The sequence below is a fragment of the Prionailurus viverrinus genome, chromosome D4 (assembly GCF_022837055.1).
Source record: "Prionailurus viverrinus isolate Anna chromosome D4, UM_Priviv_1.0, whole genome shotgun sequence".
In the NCBI taxonomy this organism is placed as follows: domain Eukaryota; kingdom Metazoa; phylum Chordata; class Mammalia; order Carnivora; family Felidae; genus Prionailurus; species Prionailurus viverrinus.
Genome location: NC_062573.1, coordinates 70,271,710 through 70,296,414, shown reverse-complemented (window position 1 = coordinate 70,296,414; position 24,705 = coordinate 70,271,710). Strand labels below are relative to the sequence as shown.

Genomic DNA, 24,705 nt, shown 5'->3' with positions numbered 1-24,705 from the left:
CACTCCCCCTTTCCTGTCTTCCCCCTGACTGGGTTCCATGTTCCCATTCTACCCCGGCAACCCCCATTATAATGCTTAGCAGGTGTTTTTGTGAAATTTCTTGCCTGTCTGACGGACGACACTTGAAGGGACTTGAGCACAGGGACAGTGTCTGAGTCAGTAGGGTGACCAGAATATAGTACGAGCTTGATCAAAATACTTTTTTAAATGACAGGGGCATAGATTGGAAGTATAAGATGGGTTAGAAAGGTAAAGAGTAGCGGAGCGGAGCCAACAGCCCGAACTGCAAGGCTCTGTGGAAATCGGAAGCCACGTGGAATGACGACAGGAAAGGAAGAGAAGGAGGCAGAGGCTGCACACCCAGGTTTCCCAAACCTGACTGATCTTAGACGTGATGTATTTGAGAATGATGGGAAGCCTGGCAGTGCAATGGGCTATGCATGTAAAGTGAAGCTTGGTCTCAGTGTCTCAGAAACGCCCAGTAAGTTTTAGAGATTGTGGTTACCCTTTAGCAACACCACCAGGTGATACAGCTGAAATCTGTTCTCTAAACACTATGACAGGGCACATGGCAGTTCCATAAAGGAGAAGAGATTTGTTTGTTGGCTTACTGGTTTTTGCTTTGTTACATATCTTTAGGATTGAAAGGTTTTTTTTTTTTTTTAATGTTTATTCATTTTTGAGAGAGACAGAGAGACAGAGAGACAGACAGGGACAGAGGATCCGAAGCAGACCTTGTACTGACACCGGTGAGCCCAATGCGGGGCTCAAACTCAAGAACCATGAGATCATGACCTGAGCTGAAGTCAGACATTTAACTGACTGAGTCCCCCAGGCGCCCCAGGACTGAAAGTGTTTCATTCAAGCTGTGTCAGGTTAGGAAAGAATCAAAGAGGATCACAGAGTTAACAAGTGAGAGAAAGGTTGTCCACTCAACTGGACCACCCAATTATCCTTTGGCTGTTCTGCCTCAATTCCTCTTTTTTTTTTTCCCCAAGACCATATATATATTTTTAGAGTCGTTTTAGCTTCACACTAAACTTGAGAGGAAGGTCCCGAGATTCCCCATATACCTCCTGCCCCAGTACATGCCTAGCTGCCTACATCATCACCAGCTCCCCCCAGAGTGGTACATTTGTTACAGTTGATGAACTTACATCAATGCGTAATCGCCCCAAGTCTGTGGTTTGCATTAGGGTTCTCCCTTGGTGTTATACAGTGTGTGGTTTGGGACCGATGTATAATGACACGTATCCACCATTAAGAGTATCACGCGGAGTATTTTCACTGCTCCCCAAATCCTCTGTGTTCTACCTATTCGTCCTTCCATCCCCAATCCTTGGTGACCACTGATCTTTCTACTGCCTACATGGTTTTGCCTTTTTCACAGTGTCCTATAGTGGGAATCATCCAGTATGTAGCCTTTTCAGATTGGCTTCTTTCACTTAGTGATGTGCAGGGAAGTTTCCTCCATGTCTTCTCATGGCTTGATAGTTCATTTCTTTTTAGTGCTGAGGAACGTTCCATTGTCTGGATGCATCGCATTTGGTTTATTCCATAACCTGAAAGCCATCTTGGTGGCTTCTAAGTTTTGGCATTTATGAATAAAGCTTCTGTAATAAGCATCCATGTGTGTGTGTGTGTGTGTGTGTGTGTGTGTGTGTGTGTGCGCGTGCGCGTAAGTTTTCAACTCCTTAGGTAAACGCCAAGGAGTGTAACTATTGTATGGAAAGAGGAGGTTTAGTTTGTAATATACTGCCAAACTGTCTTCCAAAGTGGCTACATGTTGCATTCCCACCAGCGATGGATGCGAGTTCCTGTTGCTGGACATCCTCACCAGCATTTGCTGGCGTCGGTGTTCTGGATTTCGGCCATTCTAATAGGTGGGTAGTTGTATCTCATTTTTATTTGCATTTTTCTGCTGACAAATGACGTGGAACATCTTTTCATATGCTTATTTGCCCTCTGTATCTCTTCTTTGGCAAGGTGTCCGTTAAGGTCTCTGGCCATGTTTTAATAAGGTGGTTTGTTTGTTTTTAATTGTTGAGTTTTAGAGTTCTTTGTGTATTTTGGATGTGTTCTTTATTAGATGTGTCTTTTGCAGATGTTTTCTTCCAGTCTGTGGCTTGTCTGCTCATCGTCTTGATACTGCCTTTCACGGAGTGGAAGTTTTTAATTTTGATGAAGTTCAGCTTTTCAGTCATTTCTTTCATGGATTGTGCCTTTGGTGTTGTAAAAACTGAGAATAAACTGAGGGTTGGTGGGGGGTGGGAGGGAGGGGAAAGAGGGTGATGGGCGTTGAGGAGGGCACCTGTGGGGATGAGCGCCGGGTGTTGTATGGAAACCAATTTGACAATAAATTTCATAATAAAAAATAAAACAAAAAAGAAGGCGTCATGGTACCCAAGGTTGTCTAGCTTTTCTCCTGTGTTATTTTCCAGGAATTAGTTATGTATTTTACACTTAGGTCTCTGATCCACTTTGAGCTAATTTTTGTGAAGGACGTACGGTCTGTGTCTACATGTACTTTTTTCTTTTTTTCTTAATGTTTATTTATTTTATTTTTTTTGAGAGCGAGAGAGAGAGAGAGAGAGAGCAGGGGAGAGGCAGAGAGAGAGAGAGGGAGACATAGAATCTGAAACAGGCTCCAGGCTCTGAACTGGCAGCACAGAGCCCAACGTGGCTTGAACCCACGAACTGGGAGCCGAAGTCAGACATTTAATTGACTGAGCCACCCAGGCGCCCCTAGGTATACTTTTTTCACGTGGACGCCCAGTTGTCCCAGCACTGTTTATTGAAAAGACTGTGTTTGGCCCCTTGTATTGCCTTTACTGCTTTGTCAAAATCAGTTGGCTATACTGACTCAATTTCTTGACCCTCCGTTATGAGCAGAATTCTGAGAACTGGATTTCTTCTCGTTTTCCTCTGTATAAGCATTTTTACATCCCACAGCCTTTCTTCTCCTAACATCTGCTCTTTTCTGATGTTTCTTTGGTATTATGTGGGACATCCTTGAGATTTTGTAACTGGGAAATGATCCTCCGTCAGAATTATAGTAGATGTGAACCATGGTTCTCGAAGGGTTGGGATATTGGTATAAATGTGTGGAGTAAAAAAAATGTGTGATGATTCCTAGGAGATTCCTAGGAGGCCATCTGACCAATGTAAAAGAGAATAGTTGGACACTGCTCTCTACTCCTTCACCTCATCCCTAGTCTCTAGACCCACAGCCACAAATGTAAAATATTCAGGTCCTCCCAGCTACCCGTGCAAACGTTCAATTGCCCTTTCAAGTTTGTATGATCTGTGTTTCCAGACAATGAAGAAAACCATTATCTTACTATTTTGTGGTAGTCTCTCTGTCTCTCTCTCTCTCTCTTTTTTAATTTTTTAAATTTATTTTTATTTTTTATTGTTATTTTTGGGGGAGAGAGAGAGAGAGTCTGAGAGCAAGCAGGAAAGGGGCAGTGAGAGAGAGGGAGACACAGAATCGGAAGCAGGCTCCAGGCTCTGAGTGCTCAGGACAGAGCCCGACGCTGGGCTCAAACTCACAGACTGTGAGATCATGACCTGAGCTGTAGTCGGCCGCCCAACTGACTGAGCCACCCAGGCGCCCCTCTCTCTTTCTCTTTCTAACTAGTGTCCTTTTCTTAACTATTAGGAACACTCGTGTCTCCTATATCTGTGCTCTCATCAACAACATGATTGCAATAACAGAAGCATTTGTTATGTACTTTATCTTCTTTAATCTTTATGGCGGTTCTCTGCGTTCAAACTCCAAGTCGGGTTTAAGAATGTAGGAGAACTTGACAAAATCACGTAGCTGGAAGGTAGCAGAGGTGGGATTTAACTTTTCCTCTTCTGAATCCCCCAGCTGTAATAGTGGCTATGCCAAGTTTGGTGTTAATGAAACATTGGGCTTCCTTGGAATTTCTGGAAAATCCACAAATTGAGTAATCATCCTTGAATAATTGGACATTGGATCTGTTTTGGCCAGGGGCATCCTTCCCCCCTGCCCCCCCACCATGTGTTTGATAACAAAGGATTTGAAATCCATCAAATTGACTCCTAATAGTAACCGTCTTAGGACTTCCCTAGCCAAATTGAGATTTTAAAAAAATCTGTGAAGTCCTCTTTGGTTTTGGAGTCACAGAACCTCTATTTCATGTATCCCAAGAAGAGCCCATCAGCTTATGGCCACAAAAGTCCCAAGTCCAACTTCTTCAGGTAGCCTTGAGAAAGAAAGGGTAAAGACAGATCCTTTCCAAATAAATGCAAGAAGTAGTAAAATGATTATCTGAAAACTGTGAAGGGGACAAGGATGCCTGGGTACTTACCAGTAGTTCCCAAGTACTGGGAAGCAGATGTCAGACCCACTGGAAGGGACAGCGTCATCGGAAACGGAGCAAGGCTCACAGTGGAGTGAGTCGTTCCTGTGGTTTGTCGGATCTGCCTTCTAAGAGCTCATGAGAGCTTATTGTTAGAGATTCAGGGATTTTGTGAGCGTGCTTTAAAACTGCACGTGATGTGAGGATTTACACCATGGAAATTGGCAAACGCTACAAATAAGGGATTTTTTTTTTTTAAGGTCACTTTTTTTTAGTAATCTCTATACCCAATGTGGGGCTTGAACTCACAGCTCTGATTGAGGTCTTACGCTCTTCTGACCGAGCCAGGCATGTAGCCCAACCTTCCTTTTTTTTTTTTTTTTTTTTATTAAAGAATTGATTTACCAGCAATCATTGGCTATTTAGTAAAGAAGTGAACCCTGTGTCATTGAAACTATTAAAATTAAAATGGGAACTATTAGGTGACTTCCTAAAAGATGTGTTGGAATAAGAAGAATTAGGAAAAATTAGGTCCCTAAAGTCTTACTCATCTGTGTTCTACCTTATCACTGGAATGCACTGATCACAGTGCTAAGGCAAGTGAGATTTGTGATTTGAATTTCTTTACTGGTGCTCCATTGTCCAGCATCTACTCCTTATCTACTCATGGATTTGTGTGTGTTGTGACTTCCTCTAAGCCCCTTCTGTTTTAACGGAAGAGTTTCCATAGCCCTATGGTCTGGTGTCAGACAGCTTCCTTTTGAATCCTCATGTTAATATTGACCAGCGGTGTGAACTCAGAGGGGTTACCTAGACTGATTAAGCCCCTTTTTTTTTAATCTGTTAAAAGCAGATGATAAAAGGACCGCCTTCAAACAGTTCTTCTGAGCCTTAGACCACAAAAAGTGATTAGTCCAATGCTTGGCCATGGTAAGGATCTTGTAGGTGTCAGCTATATTTCCCCTTAAGGGAGTATCGATTCTAGTGTTTGTTTTTTGTTTGCAATTTCTTGCATCTTTTGGACTCTGCATTCTACAAAGAATTTCAAGTATGTGCACACTTTACTCAGTTGACTAGATGGGTTTCTGAATTTGTCTGTGAAGCAGAATTTTTATGTATTTATTTATTAACACTATGTTGTCAGAGATGCAGTCTTATCAGCCACTGTGCTGGTAACAGTGAACAGTAGATGACTTCAATGTTAATGGCTCTTGGGAGCATATAATTTGGCAGGCCAGTGAAGACCCTCAGAACTTGGAGAAGTTTAAAAAGAATGACGCTGAGAGTAGCCCTCTGCCCCTCCCTCCCCCCCCCCAAACAATGGTGAGAACATAGCAAAGGTGTTTATTTTCAGGATAAACTGTTCTTTCGATGAGCAAACACTGTGATGTGTTTATGAGGACACAAGAAAAGCAGACATATGCAGAGTGGTTTATAAGCAGAGTGGCTCATAACCCTGGTGTGGAAAAGGCCATTTCTAGAAACTCACAGAGCAAACTCTTTAAAATTTCATTCCTAAAAAGAATAAAAGCTTTTATGGATGAGGAAGTGGGAGACATAGGTGGCAATCATTGTTTCTGCAGGTATGTTCCCTTTTGTGTTGTGTCTAAATGTTGAGTCACCTGTGCATAGACCATCATGGAAAGGCAGTACATTATTCAGAACTGAAGGTGCATACGTTTACTATAAATAATTCATGTTGCATACACTGCGTACATAATGTGGTTTTCATCAACTTCGGATAGCTAGAAGGGTCTGACTGGCCTCTTTTGTGAATACTGGTCTATGGACTGCATGTGTGGTAACACAATTTCAAAAACCAGTCTTTAGGTTCAGCTCTGGCAGAGATCTCAATGTGATTGACTATGAGGAAATCATGGCTATTCTAAGTCCCTTTTGCCTGTGGGCGATGCCGTAACACAGATTCACATCAAGGAGAGGCCGATTCAAAGACCATCTCAACAAGGCGGTTAAGGAAGTGATTAATTCTCATCTTTGGTCATTGTTGGCTCGCATCGGCATTTTCCAGTCTTTGCTCTTTGGATACCTTGGTTGTATGAAGCAACCATATCAGGAACATGTTTGGAAGTCTGGAACACTTAAAATGTGTGTTAAAGGGGCTCCTGGGTGGCTCAGCCTGTTAAGCATCCGACTTCAGCTCAGGTCATGATCTCATGGTCCGTGAGTTTGAGCCCCGCGTCAGGCTCTGTGCTGACAGCTCAGAGCCTGGAGCCTGCTTCGGATTCTGTGTCTCCCTCTCTCTCTGCCCCTCTCCCATTCATGCTCTCTCTCTGTCTTTCAAAAATTAATAAATGTTATATTTATTATATTTAACATGTGTTAAAAGCCTAAGGATCCCATTCAGAATTTAGGGTTCTGATTTAAGGGTCCTCTGACCTAATTACTCATTTGCAAGAAACACTCCAGGCTCTGATTTATTTTTTCCTTTGACGTTTTGGCTCCTTGCTGTATTAGATTATCCAAATGAAAGTATCAATTGGATATTTCCTCTCCCTCCCCTTCCATGTTGGCAGATGAAAAGAAGAAAAGGTGGCACAAAAATATTTAATCTGTTAAAGTCAGATTCAACGGAAGCAGAGGTGGAAGAAAGAAACCTAATTGCTTCACTTTTAACACACATGTTTTCCATAGACGGCTGGTTTTCTTCAATTTTCATAATTACAATTTCAGGCAGCATCCCTCCACTCCAGGATGGTTATCCCATTTGTGGGTTACCCATTTCCTGCGCATTTCCTTCCTCCAGCCCACCTCTTGGCCACATTAACATTATTTCATTTCGCAAACGATACCACAGGTGGCCAGAACAGGTTTTGAAAAAGAGAAAATGAAATGGAAACCTGTCAGGGTTGCTTTGTGTTACATTACAGTGTTCGGTGAGGAGAGGCCCACACTCTTGGCCAGAATGAGACTTCTGGACAACGGAGGCATTTCGGAAATCTACACTGTTCCTTTCGTGATCGTCTCCATTAACCGAGGATTAGCTGGCTAGGTATCTCTGACGAGGCCAGAGCAGAGAGTTTAATCGCGGCGGTGCACTTGGAAATAAGGTTGAGGCTGTGCCCTCACTTCTGGCGTGTGACCAGCCCGATATTGCCTGAAATCCTAGGTCGGGCTTCGTTTAATGCATAGTCTTGTAGGGGCTCACAATCCATAAGACAGAGTCCACACACAAGATGCAACAGTCAACAACGATTCAACAGAATATAGTGAGTAGGAGTCGGATTGTGGAGGGCAGGCTGTGTTTGTGTATGTGTCTGTCTGTCTCCACCCCTGAGTTCAGGGCAGGAGAAGAGACAGACGAGGAGGGCTGAAGGACATGAGAAGTCTTTGTGGGAAGAGGTGGGTGCTGAGGTGTGCCTGGAAAACTGGGGGCAGGCGGGGAGAACGGAATTTGGGTCAGTGCCGTAGTAGAGTGTGTGTGTGTGTGTGTGTGTGTGTGTGTGTGTGTGTGTAGGGCCTCGCGTGTCCGAAAGAAGTCCAGACGGTGAGAGAAAAAGACAAGTGTTCATAAAATAGATGAGCCCCCGTTCTCTGTGAAACTGATGCTATCTGTGGTGAAAAATGGGTGTGCACTTTGTTAGAATGAATCCACTACTCAGGTGTGTTTGTAACAGTCAATAAAAGGCAGTCTCATTTGGAGAATAAATTTGCAAATTCATGTCACGGGCTGTTAGAGGTATCTGTCTCTCGTTAGCGTCGGATTTTGATGGATGAAGTTTGGAGAGAGGTGCGCTTCCATTTACTCAGCGTGCAGTTCGTACAAAAGCCCGGTCATGGATGGTCTGACCTCGCGCCCCCTTCTAACTGGCTGTCTTCCAAGCCATTCTTTCCCTCGGTCCCCAAGCTTCTGCCCTACGCCGGAGCTTGCATTCTCTTCCCCTTCGTGAAGATCCAGAATGGTAGGATCCGGGGTGGCATTAAGTCACAGCACATCTTTGTCCCTTTGTTTCCCTACCGAGGAAACAACGCCACTCAGAGGGACATTGGAGAGAGAGACGCTCCGAGGAGGCAACTGTATGGGTTGGGCAAATGCTGGCCTGTCAGGAGGAGGCCCTGGGTCAATGCATGTCTTGATGTGTTTATATGTTGTAGCCATCGTGGAATGAAATGACGATACGTAACGTGCTAAGCGTCCGTGTTTCTCCAGCCTGCCCTCTGCAGCCCTCACACGCCTTTCCTGTGCGTGTTACCTGTCCGGACTCTTCTTCCCCTTCTCGAAACGCCGCTGACTGAGTGTGTTTGCCCCCTACGTATTTTGGTACGACCGCCGTGGTGAATTCATCAAAAGCAGCTCAACAAAACTGTTGTTTTTCTTCCCGTCCGTGAGTTTCTCATGGTAGCACACCTCTGGCTGACACTGTCCAGAAGCTGCCTGAGTTCTCTTTTTTTTTTTTTTTTTTTTTTTTTTGGCTAGCCTGGTTTCCAGGTGCCTGGGGAAGAAATTATAAAATACATGTTCTTTAGTTACCTAGGTTGAGTTTATAAATGAAATGTCACCATGCCTTCCCGTGTGCCATCGATTCATGCTAACAATCAAGGGATACTTCCGTTATCCTGCTGTCGGGATATACTTTCTTTTTTTCCATTTTTCCCAAAGGATGTACGGTATGTGGACAGGGCAGAGCCGGCGGGAGAGATTTCTCTTTCGCTTGCCTTCCCCACATCCACCCTTCCTACTTCCTCCTGTTACTGTGCTAGAGGCCCGTGCTCCTGCTCTGCAGGCGGGCACCGGATTTCTGCTAACTCAGTGCACGATCTCCACCCGCAGATGATTCGCACACCTTCCAGTTATCGGTAATCCGCGCGGTCTGATTCTCCGTCTTCCTTCCATAGCACTGCAGCGACAACACGCATCCCTGCCAATCAGACATGAATATCGAAGGAGCCTGGAAGAGAGGCTACACGGGAAAGAACATCGTGGTGACCATCTTGGACGATGGCATCGAGAGAACCCATCCGGACCTGCTGCAGAACTATGTGAGTGTGGGCTGTGGTCGGAGCACCTCCCCTCCCCCGTGGAAACAAGGGGACTCGTGTCAGGATTAGCAAAAAGGGGGGCTACGGCGGGAAAATGCAGCTAACGGAGACGGTAGGCTCCGAGTAGTGCTTTCGTCTTAGACGAGCCACGCCCTCCGAACTCGGGAAGCAGGAGACCCCGCTTTCCACTTGCAGGTGCCTTTGATGTTCTGATGACAAAATGCAGGTGAGAAGGCAGCAGAAACCCCCACCACCAACACCAGTCACCACTGACAATGACCGCTCTTCTCAGTGATCCGTCCACGCAGCCAGGCAACGCGCTCTGTCTCTTGTATAGGGAAAAGCGGGCTTAGAACTTTTCTCAAGTTATCCAGCCGGTCCCTTTCTTCCTCTCCGTTTTCACAGGACAATAATGATCACGTTCCTACTACTCCTAGGAAGCAGCAGTCAGTTCCTTAGGAAGGAATAGTGATTCTAGGACTCCTGGAGAGTATAGGATGAGCCCAAGACCATGGACCTAGTGAAAGTGCTGAGGCTCAGTACTTGCCCTGAAAATCCTGGTTTCGATGCCCACCGAACACTGGGGTCAGTTTCTGCCCCTAGGGCCTCTGGGTCCCCTTTACCACCGTGATATCCACTGCCTGGAAATGTATCAGTGAACCCTCTGTCCTCTACTCTCCAAGATCATTCCTTCCATTGGCTTCCCCTTGGTAAGTTTTGTCGAAAGTGCCACAGTTATCTCGCAACAATGCCATTCTCTGTCTGGCCTCAATTTGTGTTGCCTGACACCTTAGGGTTCTCTTTGAAATATTTCTTCTGGTACAGAGAGCCCGCAACGATCCCCCACTAATCTGCAGATACAGCCCTGATTCCCGTGCGGGCTCAGCAGAAACTCCAGGTGGATCCCACTCAGACCCATGTCTTTTGACTTTCCCTTGGACCTCTTTTCTGTTGCCACCCAGGAGCACTGATACCCCTGTGTGGCTCGTACCCTTCAGCTGCTTTCACCCACCTTCCCTCTCCCTTCCTCCCCCATTCCTTTTGATTCCAAAGATCGGGTCGCGTTGAGTCTTCCTAAGTTAGATTTTCATGTCGGTGTTGAAGAAACGTTTTCTCTTAAAATTGGTGACTTTTCTGTCCGCTTACAAGCTTCCTCTCCTATCCCCGGGAATACAAGCAGCTCTAAATCGTGGTGAAGTCAGCTGCCCCTTGCAGAACCCTTACTGACCCTAAAGGAGGAAAAGTCGTGGGCCAGGGTGGGAAGCCTTGTCCCCTGCTTGCAAGAGGGGACCCACCCTGAGCTATGTGAGTGGGAGGACCACATCGCTTCAGACTTTTGCCTTCCATGTTCTGGTTCATGACTTCAGCAGGCCCAGCCCGTCACACTGTGCCCTGAGCTGGCAGAGAATTGCGAGACGGGGCATGCCTGTAGATTCCCCATGCACGTTAGCACAAAGGACTTGTCCTCCCGGTGTGCCTGTTGCCTCTCTCTCTCGCGCGCGTGCGTGTTCTTCAGTCACTGGTGGCACAGAGTGGCCCTGAGGAATGTTGTCTTGGGCTTATTCAGAAAGGACCTGACCTTTTCCCTGAGGCCCATTTCAGAGACAGGGTTATGATGCCTTCTTGAAATCTCCTCTCCCTGTATCTCTGTCTCCTTCGGCATGGAAAGGCCTGGCTTCTGGGCACCCCAGGGATCACCGTGCCCCTGTGCCCCTGTGCCCATTTCTCCTCCGCGTCTCTCTCTTACCTACTGACAAACCATTTCGGGAGAGACGGCCCCATCCTCCGCAACGTTGCTTTTTCATGTGCTCCGTCTCACGTCATGACACTTAAATGAATTTTCCTGAAGAGACTCCATTTTTATCTCTGCAAACAAAAGACCTCCGAGTCACTCCCTTGGTGCCTCCGAAACCAGCTCTGGCTCACAGTCACCCCTGTCTCTGACCTAGGAAGACCTTCCTTCACACGCAACCCCCCCCCGTGTCGCCTTGCGCCAGAACCTTCCCTCCCGGTGTCCCATCCCGTTGCCCTTTTGGTTTCAAAACAAATTCCGCCAAGGGACTTAACTTCACAGATTAATTTTTTACAATGAAATGTTGAAACGATCGCCCCGAAACTAGAGGACTGTCCCTCAGGTTAAAAAAAGAGAGAGGGAGGAACTGCAAATTCATTCAGTTCTTATTTGAACGAAACATTTGAGCGGCTGCTCTCACCCTGCCGCCGAGCACACCCAGACATCGCTCTCTCTTCACAGCAAAGAATTTGAGAGCTAGAAAGAAATTTCGGTTCAGTCTCCTTGGATGATAGGGGAGAAATGGAGGCCTGAAGGCCACAGTGAGTGAGCCCGGGTCCTAGAAGAGAACAGAACTGTGGGTACCTCTCTCAGCAGAGAAGTCTTTCCTGTCACGCAAAGTGTGCTTTTTATAGGGTGTTCCTGCTCCCCTCCGCCTAGGAATGTATTTGCGTAAACACAGATAGCTTTACTCTAATTGCGATTGCATTCCTTGCCTTTTTTCATTTTTTCCTCCTGGGAAGAATGCTCCAGAATGTATCTGTGATTAGCGGTACCGGTGCCTTCTCAGTTTGTCTTGATGTTGGAGCTGGTGAAGCTGGAAAAAGCCCATTGGACGGGGGGTCGGGGGGTAGGCAGATGGCCTGGGTTCCAGTCTTGGTTCCACAGGCTGGTTTGTTTCACACCTTTGGCCAAGTTACTTAACCTGTCTTAGGCCTCTGTTTCCTTACAAGGAAAATCAGGAAGTTATACTCGATACTCTAGTGACCACTGCGGGGGGGCTACGGGGCCACCTTTGTATGAGAAGCAGGGACTTACCCACCACCTTTATATGTCCTGTGCATTTTGCTTAATTTCTCCAGACATCAGACTCTATGTACCACAAGTTTCAGAAACAAGAGCCTTGACAAAGATAGAAAACAAAGATAACATTTACTTTTACCAATACTGTAGACATTACCCTAAAGCATCGGAAAATCCAGAGCATTCTAAATTAGTGCTACCTACAGTGATATAAATTTGAGTGATGAAATAAGCCGGTAATTTCTTTTTTTTTTTTAATTTTTTTTTCAACGTTTATTTATTTTTTTGGGGACAGAGAGAGACAGAGCATGAACGGGGGAGGGGCAGAGAGAGAGGGAGACACAGAATCAGAAACAGGCTCCAGGCTCTGAGCCATCAGCCCAGAGCCTGACGCGGGGCTCGAACTTCCGGACCGCGAGATCGTGACCTGGCTGAAGTCGGACGCTTAACCGACTGCGCCACCCAGGCGCCCCTAAGCCGGTAATTTCTTTTTGGGAATTTAGAAATTTAGAAATTTGGAGATTTTTCACAATTGCGTTTAAAAGTGAACAGATCTAGGGGCGCCTGGGTGAGTCAGTTGGCTGAACGTCTGACTCTTGATTTCAGCTCAGGTCATAATCCCAGGTTCATGGGATCAAGCCCTGCGTCGGATTGATCCATACTCAGTGCAGTGCCTGCTTAGGCTTCTGTCTGTCTGTCTCTTTCTCTCTCTGCCCCCCGCTTGCACCCAGTCTCTCTCTCTCTCTCTCTCAAATAAAAACAAATAATAAAAACAGAAGCAAACAGGGGAACCTGGGTGGCTCATCTGGTTGAGTGTCCAGTTCCAGTTTTTGGCTCGGGTCATGATCTCGCAGTTCGTGAGGTCGAGCCCCATGTTGGGGCTCTGTGCTGGCTGCAGGAGCCTGCTTGGGATTCTCTCCCTCCCTCCCCACCCCCCCTGCTTACTCACTCACTCTCTCAAAAAGAAATGAATAAACTTAAAAATCTAAAAAAAATAATTAAAAATAAAAGCGAACAGATCCAATTTCAATTTCACAGCTACTTTTGTCTTCTTTTGAAGCCTTGACATATAATAAAACTTTGTTCATTATTTTGGTTGGAGCAAAAGGTGATTGGGTATTACTGAAAAGTCTGAGGTACAGATTCTTTTATAGTAGATACGACCTCTGAAACCAGGCAAATGCTGCCTAATAGAGGTACCATGATACTGACTAGAATAGATTTCTAACATTGATTTTTAATTGGCTTGCCAACTGTTTGTGAATTGCCTTCAAAAATCTTCGCATTTTAAAGAACTTACTCAAGAAGTGAAACAAGGTACAGAGAGAGGACTCATGGGAAATAAATCCCTTTGCTTCCAGAAAGCCCAAGAATTCTTGACCGAAAAGGCAGTCGCTGCGGACATCTTCAAAGGAATCGGGTGAGGGGTCCATTCTAGATACGAGGGAAGATGTATTGGCAAGAATGGTCTGTGTTCTTCCTAGGTCTGTGGAGAGTATTTCTTGACCTTAAGGAGAAAAATATGACACTGATTATTACGGAACAAGGCATCCTGACATCAGCGGACCATGAATGTATTATTTAATCTAATTACTCGCTTGCAGAAATGTGTTTAAGAATGCATGAGCCTTCAGGTTAATGGCTAATTACTAAACGTCTGTCTCCTCCTTGAACTCTCTCCTCTGTGGCTCTAGGATGCCCTGGCGAGTTGTGACGTGAACGGGAATGATCTGGACCCAATGCCTCGTTACGATGCCAGCAACGAGAACAAGTAAGGCCTGGCGGAGGGGTGGCTGGTGCGTGGCCGCCAGAGATTTGTGTTTTCTGTTCTTGCCGGGGGGAGTGTCTTCTTGGAAATCCTTGGTAACAAATGATCCGTAAATTTGCTCCAAGGTGAACAAGTGTCTTTTTGTGCTGAGGCTTCTGGGTCGTGGAAAGGGGTGGTCTATACTGTAAGAGTGGTTGCAGAGAAAACCGTGGGGCAAGACTCAGTGTTTCCATCTCTTGAGGGCACAGTTGGGGTATGTTGCCCCCCCCCAAGAGGTAATTGACCCATTTTGGGGGGCTGGGGCAGGGGTTCAAAGTGAGAGGCAAAACAAAGCGTACCCCCAAAGACTTACTTGATTCTGTTAAATTCAACAAATTTCGGGGCGCCTGGGTGGCGCAGTGGGTTAAGCGTCCGACTTCAGCCAGGTCACGATCTCGCGGTCCGGGAGTTCGAGCCCCGCGTCAGGCTCTGGGCTGATGGCTCAGAGCCTGGAGCCTGTTTCCGATTCTGTGTCTCCTTCTCTCTCTGCCCCTCCCCCATTCATGCTGTGTCTCTCTCTGTCCCAAAAATAAATAAACGTTGAAAAAAAAAATTTTTTTTTAAAAACATTCAACAAATTTCACTGACTGCCGTGCTTCAGGTCTCTCCCAGGGGCTTTCTTACTTGCTTCTTTTTTCTTCTGTAGTGATTGTGTTTTCTGCTAATATACATGAAATACCTATAAGGTTTGCCGTGTACAGAACCCATTACCCTTTATATCCTCACAGTCAAGAGCCATAGAAACCCATTTAACCACTTTCATACTCTCCAGCTAGTAAAGTAGTTTTTGTGAGAGCAAATGAAAATGCACATCCATTCGATACCTTGGGATAGCTGAACATTCTTGAGAAAGTAAGTGGGAACGGTTTTTCTTGCTTAAGATGACCCCGATTCTTTAAAGGATTAGTAGATATTTCTAATCTCTAGATCACATTAGCTTTTTTTTCCTTTAACCGCAAAGCTCCTCCAGGATAATGCGGTGATTTAAATACTATCATTTCAATTTTTACTTACATGATTTAGTTTAGGATCTCAAAAGGGCAAAGAGAAGTGTTTTGCCCGTTTATTATGTGCTATTTCCAGCCCTTGTCTTTCTTTAGGGAAAAATTTCTCAGTATTATTTGATTAAGTCAGTCAATAAGTTTAGATAAAACCATCTGACCTAGATAATTGTGACTGTACGTGGGGTTTTCTATTTTTTTCTTTTTCTTTTTCTCTTTTCACCACCTACAAAGAAGCCTCAAAATGTTACTGTGGAAAATGTGCTGTTTGCTAATAATTCAGTAAATGGTACAGTTCGGGTTCGGTGGCGAAAGCAGGAATATATATCACGATTTGGATAGAATTTGCAGAACCTTCTCAACAAAAGAAGAAAGGGACCTAAATTACACTGGATAGTTTTCTTTCAGTCCTAGTCATTCCTGTCCAGATCACATTGCTTAAAGTTATAGTGAGTTTCACACAAAGGGTTCTAATTTGAGACAAGGCACGCCGTCGACTCCTGCTCAGGTGCCTGCCGCTCTGTGTGCAAGAGAAAACAACGGAGGTAAAGACTAAAATTCTGAAAAAGAACAAAGAAGAGAGAGGAAAATTAGTCAGTTGGGAGGTGAGGGGAAAAGTAAACAGAACAGACGACACCCCCCCCCCCCCCCCGCCACAGGATGGTCTTCGGAAATATGACAACTTGCCAGGTACCGCGAAGTGGAAGGTGAGGTGCTTGAAATCCAAGAGGGACTAGCAGCCGCAGGTGTGGACAAGCGTGGACGATGGTGATCCTGGGGTGTGCATCCCTGCAGGGTCCGTGTAGTCCCACAGAGCTAGGTGCGTTTGCTCCGTTCACCTGGAGTTTCTGGGGCAAAATTGTGCGTTGACACATGCAAATTGCACAGTATCCTTAAATTGTTGTCTCATATGTTAGTGGCATTATTGGAAGAAATTTGGGTTTTCAAGGCAAGCACGTAGGGGAATCCTACTATACTATATCCGTTGGCTTAATTTATCCCGTCAACATGTGTGCAGAGCAAAGAGAAACAGGAAATACACAGGCAAGACTAGATCATGTTCACACCCGGAGCGTATTTGTGCAGGATGTCGAGGGACAAGAGGGGCGATAGGTAGAAGCCAAAAATGTTTTGTTCCCTCGACGGTCTTATTTGAATCTACACGTGGCGATTTTCTGCACTGAAACCCTCGTGGTGACGGTGACTGTTCTCGGAGGGTGTGTCTGACATGCGGCCAACGTTGCCGACCACGGAGTCTGTCGTTAACACAGACGGTTCTTTGAGTGTTGGCTTTGAGGGCTTTTCACGGGCTGCCTTGTGAAAACCATATCTTTTGCGAGACTTCCTTTCAAACTTGGCTCGCCCCAAGGCCTGTTTTTTCAAGAAGCATGGCCAGGGTCCTGCTCACTCTGGCAGATTTTAGCGTGTCCTGTTTAGACCCATTCGAAGTACCGTCCGTGTTTCGTTGAGTGCAGCGTGGGTTTAGCTATTGGCGCACACGGGCATTGTTCTAGACGTGTGCTTACATCTGTGGTCTTGACAGTGAAACAGGGCACTTAACAGAGGGACACCACCCCAGCGTCCCCTCCCTTTGTTTTCTGAGTGACCTGGGGCCTCAGATGTCCCCCTCCCTTCTCTCAGCCGCCTGATTTTCTTTTTGGCCAAACACAAGCGTGTCGTGAGGCATTTGGGGTTAAGATATCCTCTCTTCTCATTAGACCGTAATTATAGATGTGATTGATGGATCTGTCTTTAAGCATGGATCTGTAGCTGGATAATTCTGTTTGAATGGAAGTCACTTGGCATCAGGAAATTAGCAGCGGGTTTATAGTTTAGAAGAGTTGACAGTTACCCTTGGTTCTCCTGAATTAGCTTCATAATCTTTAGCCCTAACTACTCTGAGCTTTAGTGCTTTTTTTTAAATCTCTAAAATCATAATAACGCTTCTAACGAATAGTAAAACATGTAAAACACCAAGCATAATAAAACTGACTACATATTAGGTGCTAGATAATTATAGCCGTTATTATAATTGTGTGCTCTCTTCCTATATCTGCTTCTTGATAAGTAATCAGTTAAAGGGGCGCCTGGGTGGCTCAGTCGGTTAAGCGTCCAACTTCGGCTCAGGTCATGATCTTGTGGTCTGTGAGTTCGAGCCTCGCGTCGGGCTCTGTGCTGACGGCTCGGAGCCTGGAGCCTGCTTCTGAGTCTGTGTCTCCTTCTCTCTCTGCCCCTCCCCTACTCCCACTCTGTCTCTCTCTCGCTCTCTCAAAAGTAAGTAAACATTAAAAAAATAATCAATTAAAAGTTACAATCAGCTCAACAGATATGTGCATATGAACATTTCTAATTTAATCTAATACTTGGAGGTCTTCGTTTATTTCCAGGGTTAGAAGTTTCGGTAGGTTTCTCTGTTGCTTTAGGTGCTGAGGGCTGTGGCTCCTTCGGTCTACAGTAATTTTGCTTTTCTTCAGTTCCGTTTCCCTACCTCCTTCAGCAGAGCATGAATCTTTGAATTTGCTGTATGATAGTGAAGGGGAGGAATTTCTAATCGTCATCAGAAAGCAGTAGTTGAGGGCCACGATATGCGAATATCTCCTCTTCATATGGTCTGACCAGTATGTATCTGGAATTATTTCATACTTAGCCGCATTTGTTCATTCATCCATCAGGTATTCACCGAGACCCTACTTGGTGAATGGCTCTGGGCTAAGTGCTTGGGGGATATGAGGATGAAATAATTTGGGCAGCTCACCAACGGGTTTGATTAGCAGAGGACTTACGAAGCTCTAATGCCTGATGGGTTTTAGGACTCCAAGAGATTGCACCCTCAAAACTCCATGCCAGTCATCTCTGTTAGACTGACACGGTTACATGTCTAGTGCTGACGCTTTGGGGTGACAGAAATCACCTCTGAAGTACAAAAGTTGTGAAGATTCCTTTTTTGTCGCTTTTTCACATCCCCCGTAACAGGTGCTATAGAAATAGCCATACTCGAGACCACAGAATGTGTCCTCCCGTTCAGGTTTGCCTCCATTTGTATTGGCTTGCCGAATACAGGTGACTGCATTGTTCTAGGCTTAAAATAGAAATGCCTCCCTGCGAATGAAAGAGTCTCCTGGCATTTCATACCGCTACTCCTATTTCTGATAAATGAATTATTGATGTCTGAGTTAGATCTCCCCTTCCCTGGTTTGCCTCTTGTGAAATGTTCTCTCCGTTTAAAAGTCATAGCAACGTATTTAGTGGGAGGTGAGAGCACACATTTTATCTTGAATGTGTGATACGTGGGCCCAGAATCGAATTCCTTTTCAAAATGAACCACTCCGTAGGTTAAAGACTCATTTGTCAAAAGGAATGAATTTTTCATCTTCCTTTCTTACCTCGATTTTCAGGAAGATTTAAGGGTGGGTGAAGCACAGTTTTTCTGGTTCTTCAGTCTCCTTTTCACATACCGCTTCCAGTTTTAAGAATGCCACCATGTTGTAGAAACCAAAGTTGTGTGTGGCCTTCTCTTTCTCATGCCCACAGATGAGGACTGTGGTCAGCAAATAGTACTCCAGAGCAAAGCCAATGAGTCGGCATTTTCTACCTATGCAGGAAATACTTTAACTCAATTCTAGAGGGGGAAAAAAAAACCTCTTTAGATACTTGGCCTTATCTTTAGATCTACAACCTTGACAGGTAGAATCCTTATTTATTTTAATTTTTTTATTCAAGTATAATTAACATGCAGTGTTATATTAGTTTCAGTGTACAATATAACGGTGCAGCAATTCTATACATTTCTCAGCGCTCATCAATAGAAGTGTCCTCTTCATTCCCCTTATCCATTTCGCCCATTCCCCACCCACCTCCCCTTTGGTAATCACCAGTTTGCACTCTGTATTTACGAGTCTGGTTGTTTTGTTTGTCTCTTTTTTTTCCCCTTTGCTCTTTTGTTTCTTAAATTCCACACAAGTGAAATCCTGTGGTATTTGTCTTGGTCTGTCAGGCTTATTTAACTTAGCTTAATACTCTCTCAGTTCATCTACATTGTGGCAAGTAGTAAGGTTTCGTTCTTTTTTATGGCTGAATAATATTCCACTGTGTGTGTGTGTGTGTGTGTGTGTGTGTGTGTGTGTGCGCGCGCGCGCGCGCGCGCGCATGTGTGTGCATGTGTGATGTCCTCTTTGTCCACTCATCTGTCAGTGGACATGTAAGTCACTTCCATATCTTAGTTATTGTAAATAACACTTCAATAAACGTAGAGAAGCATGTATCTTTTTGAATTAGCGTCTTCATCGTCTTTGGGTAGATACCCAGTAGTGCAATTATTGGATCATAGGGTAATTCTGTTTTTAACTTTTGGAGGAACCTCTGTACTATATTCCGCAGTGGCTATACCAGTTTGTATTTCCATCACTAGTGCACAAGGGTTCCTTTTTCTCCACATCCTCATCAACACTTGTTATTTCTTGTCTTTTTGATTGTAGCCATTCTGACCCTATAATAAAGTGATATTTGATTGTGGTTTTAATTTGTATTTCCCCAGTGGTGAGTGATGGTGAGCCTCATTTCATGTGTCTTTTGGCCATATGTGTGTCTTCTCAAAGAAATCTACAGATTTAATGCAATCCCTATCAAAATACCATCATTTTCCACGGAACTACAACAAATAATACTAAAATTTTTATGGAGCCACAAAAAAACCCAAATAGCCAAAGCAATCTTGAAAAAAAAAAAAGCTGAAAGAATCACAATCCCAGATTTCATGATATCCTCCAAAACTGTAGTCATCAAAATACTATAGTATCAGAATAAAAATAGACACATAGATCAATGGGAGAGAATAGGGACCCCAGAAATAAACCCACACTTTTATGGTCAATTAACCTATGACAAAGGAAGCAAGAATAGACAGTGGGAAAAAGACATTCTCTTCAACAAATGGTGCTGGGAAATCTGGACCAGCTACTACATGCAAAAGAATGAAACTGGACCACTTTCTTACACCGTGCACAAAGATAAACTCAAAATGGACCTAAATGTGAGACTTGAAACCATAAAACTCCTAGACAAAAATAGACCATAATTTCTTTGACATTGGCCGTAGCAGCATTATTCTAGATGTGTCTCCTAAGGCAAGGGAAACAAAAGCAAAATTAAACTATTGGGTCTGCCTCTACCAAAATAAAAAGCTTTTGCAGAGCAAAGTAAACCATCAACAAAACAAAAAGCCTACTTAATGGGAGAGGCTATTTGCAAATGACATATCCAATAAGGGGTTAGTATCCAAAAAAATATAAAGAACTTCTCCAACTCAACACCAAAACAAACCCCCCCAACTAATCCAATTAAAAAATAGGCAGAGGACCCGGACAGACATTTTTATAGAAGCCTTATTTCTTTATGCCCCGGATTTAGCCAAAGAAGCTCAGATAAAATTATCATATGGCTAAATAGGTCAGAAATAAACCTACCAAAGAAAAGTAGGGCCAGTATCAGAGGCCAGTTTGTTTTTCCAAATACTTCCAACAGTTTTCCTCTAATCCTATTGGAAAATGGCACTATAATATACTATGTAGGAATTACTTAAACAGTGGTTATCAAATGAATTTACTTGGCGTTGACTGCAATTGTGTGTGCTACAGTTGTACACGTTCTTAATGTATATAGAACAGACAATTATGAAAAATGTCTGACACTTTTCATATGCAGGTACGGATTCTATGTGCATGAAAGAACATACAACAAATATTTTAGAAAATCCGTTTCTATCATGTTGGGTTCACGATACAATACATTGAGATAAGTAACATTTTTGACCATCTTCTAGATTCTGGGAAGTGGCCGGGGTCTGGGCCCTCACGCAGAGTTAGAATACAACAGGACAAAGCCCTTCTCAGCCCGGAAGCCAGCCATCCCTCTCTCTTCCCTCACTGGCCCTTGGTCACAAGCCCTGCCTTCCTCAGCATGATAGTCCTCCTCTTTAATAGCTCAGCCAAGACTTACACCCCCAACCCATCCATGCCTCCCCTCTCGCCTTCCATTGGTCTGTCCCTTCTCTCACCTGCGTCCTTGTAAAATCTCCAAAATGGCTTCCCCATCTCCAGTCTTACCCCCATCCTGCTACCCAGGGACTATTTCTGAACCAAAATAAGAGCGTCCTTTAATGTTTTGACATTCTGTTAAAACTACAAGATGCTTTGTCCCCTACTCCTCCCTCACTGTTAAGCCTGCTCTGCCCTGTGTGTCCACTCCTCCTTCATTGTATTTATCAGCCCGCAAGACTTGTGGAGCTCTCTTAACGTGCTGCACCTATACAACCTTCCACGGTCAGCACCTGCACGATCCACCTTTCCCCTTCATCTGCTGTGACTTCCCTGTGATGTCTTCTCTCACCGCTGTCATCTGAGCCGGATACCCTCCTGTGAGTTTTTCACAGTGCCTGTGAATTTATTTCTTTTATAAAACCCTTCCTGTGGTTGACAGGGTCACATTTACCAAGGCAGAGAACAGGGAGAGAACAGATACTGAGACGATAATTTCCAGTTTAGTTTGGGTTATAAAATGTTTGTTTGGTCTTACAGTAATTAGAAGAGTATCGACCTTGATCACTCATATAGGTGAATTAGCAAAATATATGGCAAAATAATAGCTATTTAAAAAGTGCTATATATATATACTAGAATTTTGTGCTGGTTACTTTTTTTTTTTTGGCCCTCCTGCCTGCTGTGTACCCGAGAAAGCTGACCTGTAAGGACTGTGTTAATGGACCCCCTTGCCCTCCGGCTTCCCATTGGGTTTGGTCAGTGGAAGACTCAAGCAGGAGATCGCTAGGATACAGAAGGGTGGAGAAGGGGGGTACTTATTCTCTGTCCCCCTCCTTACTGAACCATTGGGAACGAACCGTGTACCGGAAGATCATAACTCCAGTCAGGTGGCCCTAAGTCTTGCCTCCTAAGGGCTCTCCTTTGTGGGCATCGATAACCACTCCTTCCCCCACGGTTCCAGGGTTTTTCCAGCGTGGCTAGTTGAGAACGCCACCCTCTTCCCTATCGGTTTCCCCAAACCCTGCCCGCATCCTTATGTAAGTCCCTTGAATAAATTTTCTCACGTGACCCAGTGTAAAAGAATCCGCTGTTTCCTGATTGGCCCTGACTGACACAGGCCTGTTAGTTTTTTAGCCTGGTAACTTCGGTAGAGTACATGAAAAAAGGTTCAGACACTTCCAAGAAAGAAAACAACTGGGTTCATAGGAGTTGTGTAAATGGCTGCTTATTCTTTAATGAGAACTGAATAAATACAAAACATACTTACCTAATCTGGAATCCTTATATACCTGTCATTTGAAGTATAAATATTAATTTTTATAAAACAACGTGTTCATGATTCGGGGGATTATAATTCTGATAATGCAGTCTTCAGACCCCTCTGTTCTTTGTCAGTTTCAGGGTGTTCTCCTCCAGGATTTGGGGGCATAGTGTCTTGGGGCTCTCAGTAACAGTTTCAATAAAGGGTCTGATGGATGCTATAGGTTAAAATGAGGTTTGGGTATAATTTATGCGAACCCAGTGCACTATTGACATGAATAATTGATAGTTGCTTCAATTTAAATTTCTTATTTAAAAAACAAACTCACAAATTCCTGAGGCCTCTAAAGCAGATGGAATTGCAGTAAGGGAAAGATAAGTATCCTTTTTAAATAATGGATTAAGCATTTGAGCAAGGTTTCCAGACAGGTATATTTATTTATCTTTCTCTTTTCATCTTCTCCTCTAACCTCCACCTTGGATCCTTCTATTTTCTCTTGTTTCTTTATATCCTGAAATACGTAAAATTTAGAGCACGAAGGTCAGGGACTTGAGAGGTCAGTGTGAGCCGTGCATTGTTGCGGAGCTGAGAAGGCATTCAAGACCTTTCGAGTGCATTCAGCCAGTGGATACTCATGTCAGATGCTGAAAAAGAAGGCAGACTGGGGAGAAAAAGACACCTTGTTTTGTTTTTCTCACTCCCTGTGCAGATACTTAGAAGAAAGAACAGGCTGACAGTATAATCAAACTACAAACTGGCTAATGGTTCGTTTTAACAGTTGACAAGATACGCTTTCGATATTGGTTGTCGTCGTATTCAAATCCAGTGCCTTCTAAGTTAAGGGACTAAAGTTAGAATTTTTTTTTCTTTCCTAACTAAAAGGCACGTCATAATTTTTGTGTTGTGGCAATTCGGTGAATGACAGTGGACACCTGTTGCTCCAGCGGACTTAAATTATTCTGTGTGTTTCATATCAGTAGGAGGTACGCAGTTCTTTTTTTTTTTAAATTATTTTTAACATTTATTTATTTTTGAGAGACAGAGAGAGAGTGTGAGTAGAGGAGGGGCAGAGAGAGGGGGAGACACAGAATCCAAAGCAGGCTCCAGGCTCCGAGCCGTCAGCCCAGAGCCCAGCGCGGGGGCTCGAACCCGCAAACTGTGAGATCATGACCTGGGCTGCTTAACGGACTGGGCCACCCAGGCACCCCAGTAAGTGTGCATTTCAGTTACGATCTTCAACCAAAGGCGGAGAGGCAGAAAATAGGTCTTTTATATCAGAATATGTTTGATTAGTTCTCATAAAATAGGTCACCAAAGAAGGCAAGGTGATGTAGTGAGAAAGAAATGGATGGATTTGGATGAGACCCGTATACCAGCCCCAGCCTTGTTGTTCACTGTGTCTGTGGCCTGGGAGAAGCATCTTTGTTGGAACCTCCCTTGTCACACAGGTATCTCGATGTCCCTGACTGACTTAGCCAGAGAACTAGAAGTCTCTGGGCTTGCTCCTCGCTGTAGTTGAATATGACGTAAGCAGCTGCTAGTAAGGTTAACACCTCTGTATGCTTTCTCATTTACTGTTACACGTCAACCCACATTCCGAAAGTCTAGAGAGGTGGAGTAAAATGTCGAATGTCACCGAGCGGCAGTCAGAATTTGAGCTCATTGATTCCCCCCGCACCTATTTAGCTGCGTAGCCAAGTTAATCTGTGGTCAAGTAGAGGAGAAATTAATTCCTGTGTCGAGCACATGCTTCAGTAACTTCTACTACCTTGGGAAAGCTGGAATGATCAAACTGCTGTGCCGCTGTGGTCAGTAAATACTCAGTAGCTGGCTGGGCTGTACCAAGAGCTGGTACTCAGAACTCTGTTTCTCCTCAGAGAGGGGATTGGTCCATAAAGGCTGCCAATGCCTTGTGCACGTGTGATTTTGGACAAATAACTAAGATCGTTGATTACAGAAATTTATTGTATAGGTCTGACTTCCCACTGGTATTTGTTTTGTGGAAATAAATGAAGGCCACCCAAATGAGTCTAGGGCTGATTTATTCAGAGTTTGCTCTAGCAAGGGACTCAACCACCATCACTTGAAGAGACCCGAGGGCAGAAACATGACTAGGAAAGCTTTATCATTATAAAAAAGGATGGAAGGAAAGAAAGGGAGAGGGAGAGAAAGAAAGAAAAAAGAAAGAGAAGGGAGGGAGGGAAGGAGAGAGGGAGAAAAAGAAAAAGAGAAGGGAGGGAGGGAAGGGGAGAGGGAGAGGGAGAGAAAGAAAAGGAGGGAGGGAGAGAGAAAGAGGGAGAGAGGGAAAGAGAGAAGGAGGGAGGGGGAGAAAGGGAAGGAAAAAAAAACAAAAGGAAGGCTTCCGGATATGGTCCCATCAGTGGTTGGTATGGGAAAGACCGGAGCATAGGTCTCTGTTCCCGAACAGTTCTAGTGTATATTAACATCTTTAAAAGAAAA

General features: G+C 44.5%; 1 protein-coding gene across 3 annotated transcripts in view; it reads left to right on the top strand.

The window, feature by feature from the left end:
- Positions 1–24,705, top strand: part of PCSK5 (proprotein convertase subtilisin/kexin type 5) — a 457,179-nt gene that overhangs the window by 120,458 nt on the left and 312,016 nt on the right. For all 3 annotated transcript variants that reach the window (XM_047829573.1, XM_047829574.1, XM_047829575.1), the window contains exons 4-5: positions 9,183–9,326; positions 13,836–13,912. In XM_047829573.1, the coding sequence (XP_047685529.1) occupies positions 9,183–9,326; positions 13,836–13,912 (221 nt within the window). The remainder of the gene's footprint in view (positions 1–9,182; positions 9,327–13,835; positions 13,913–24,705) is intronic.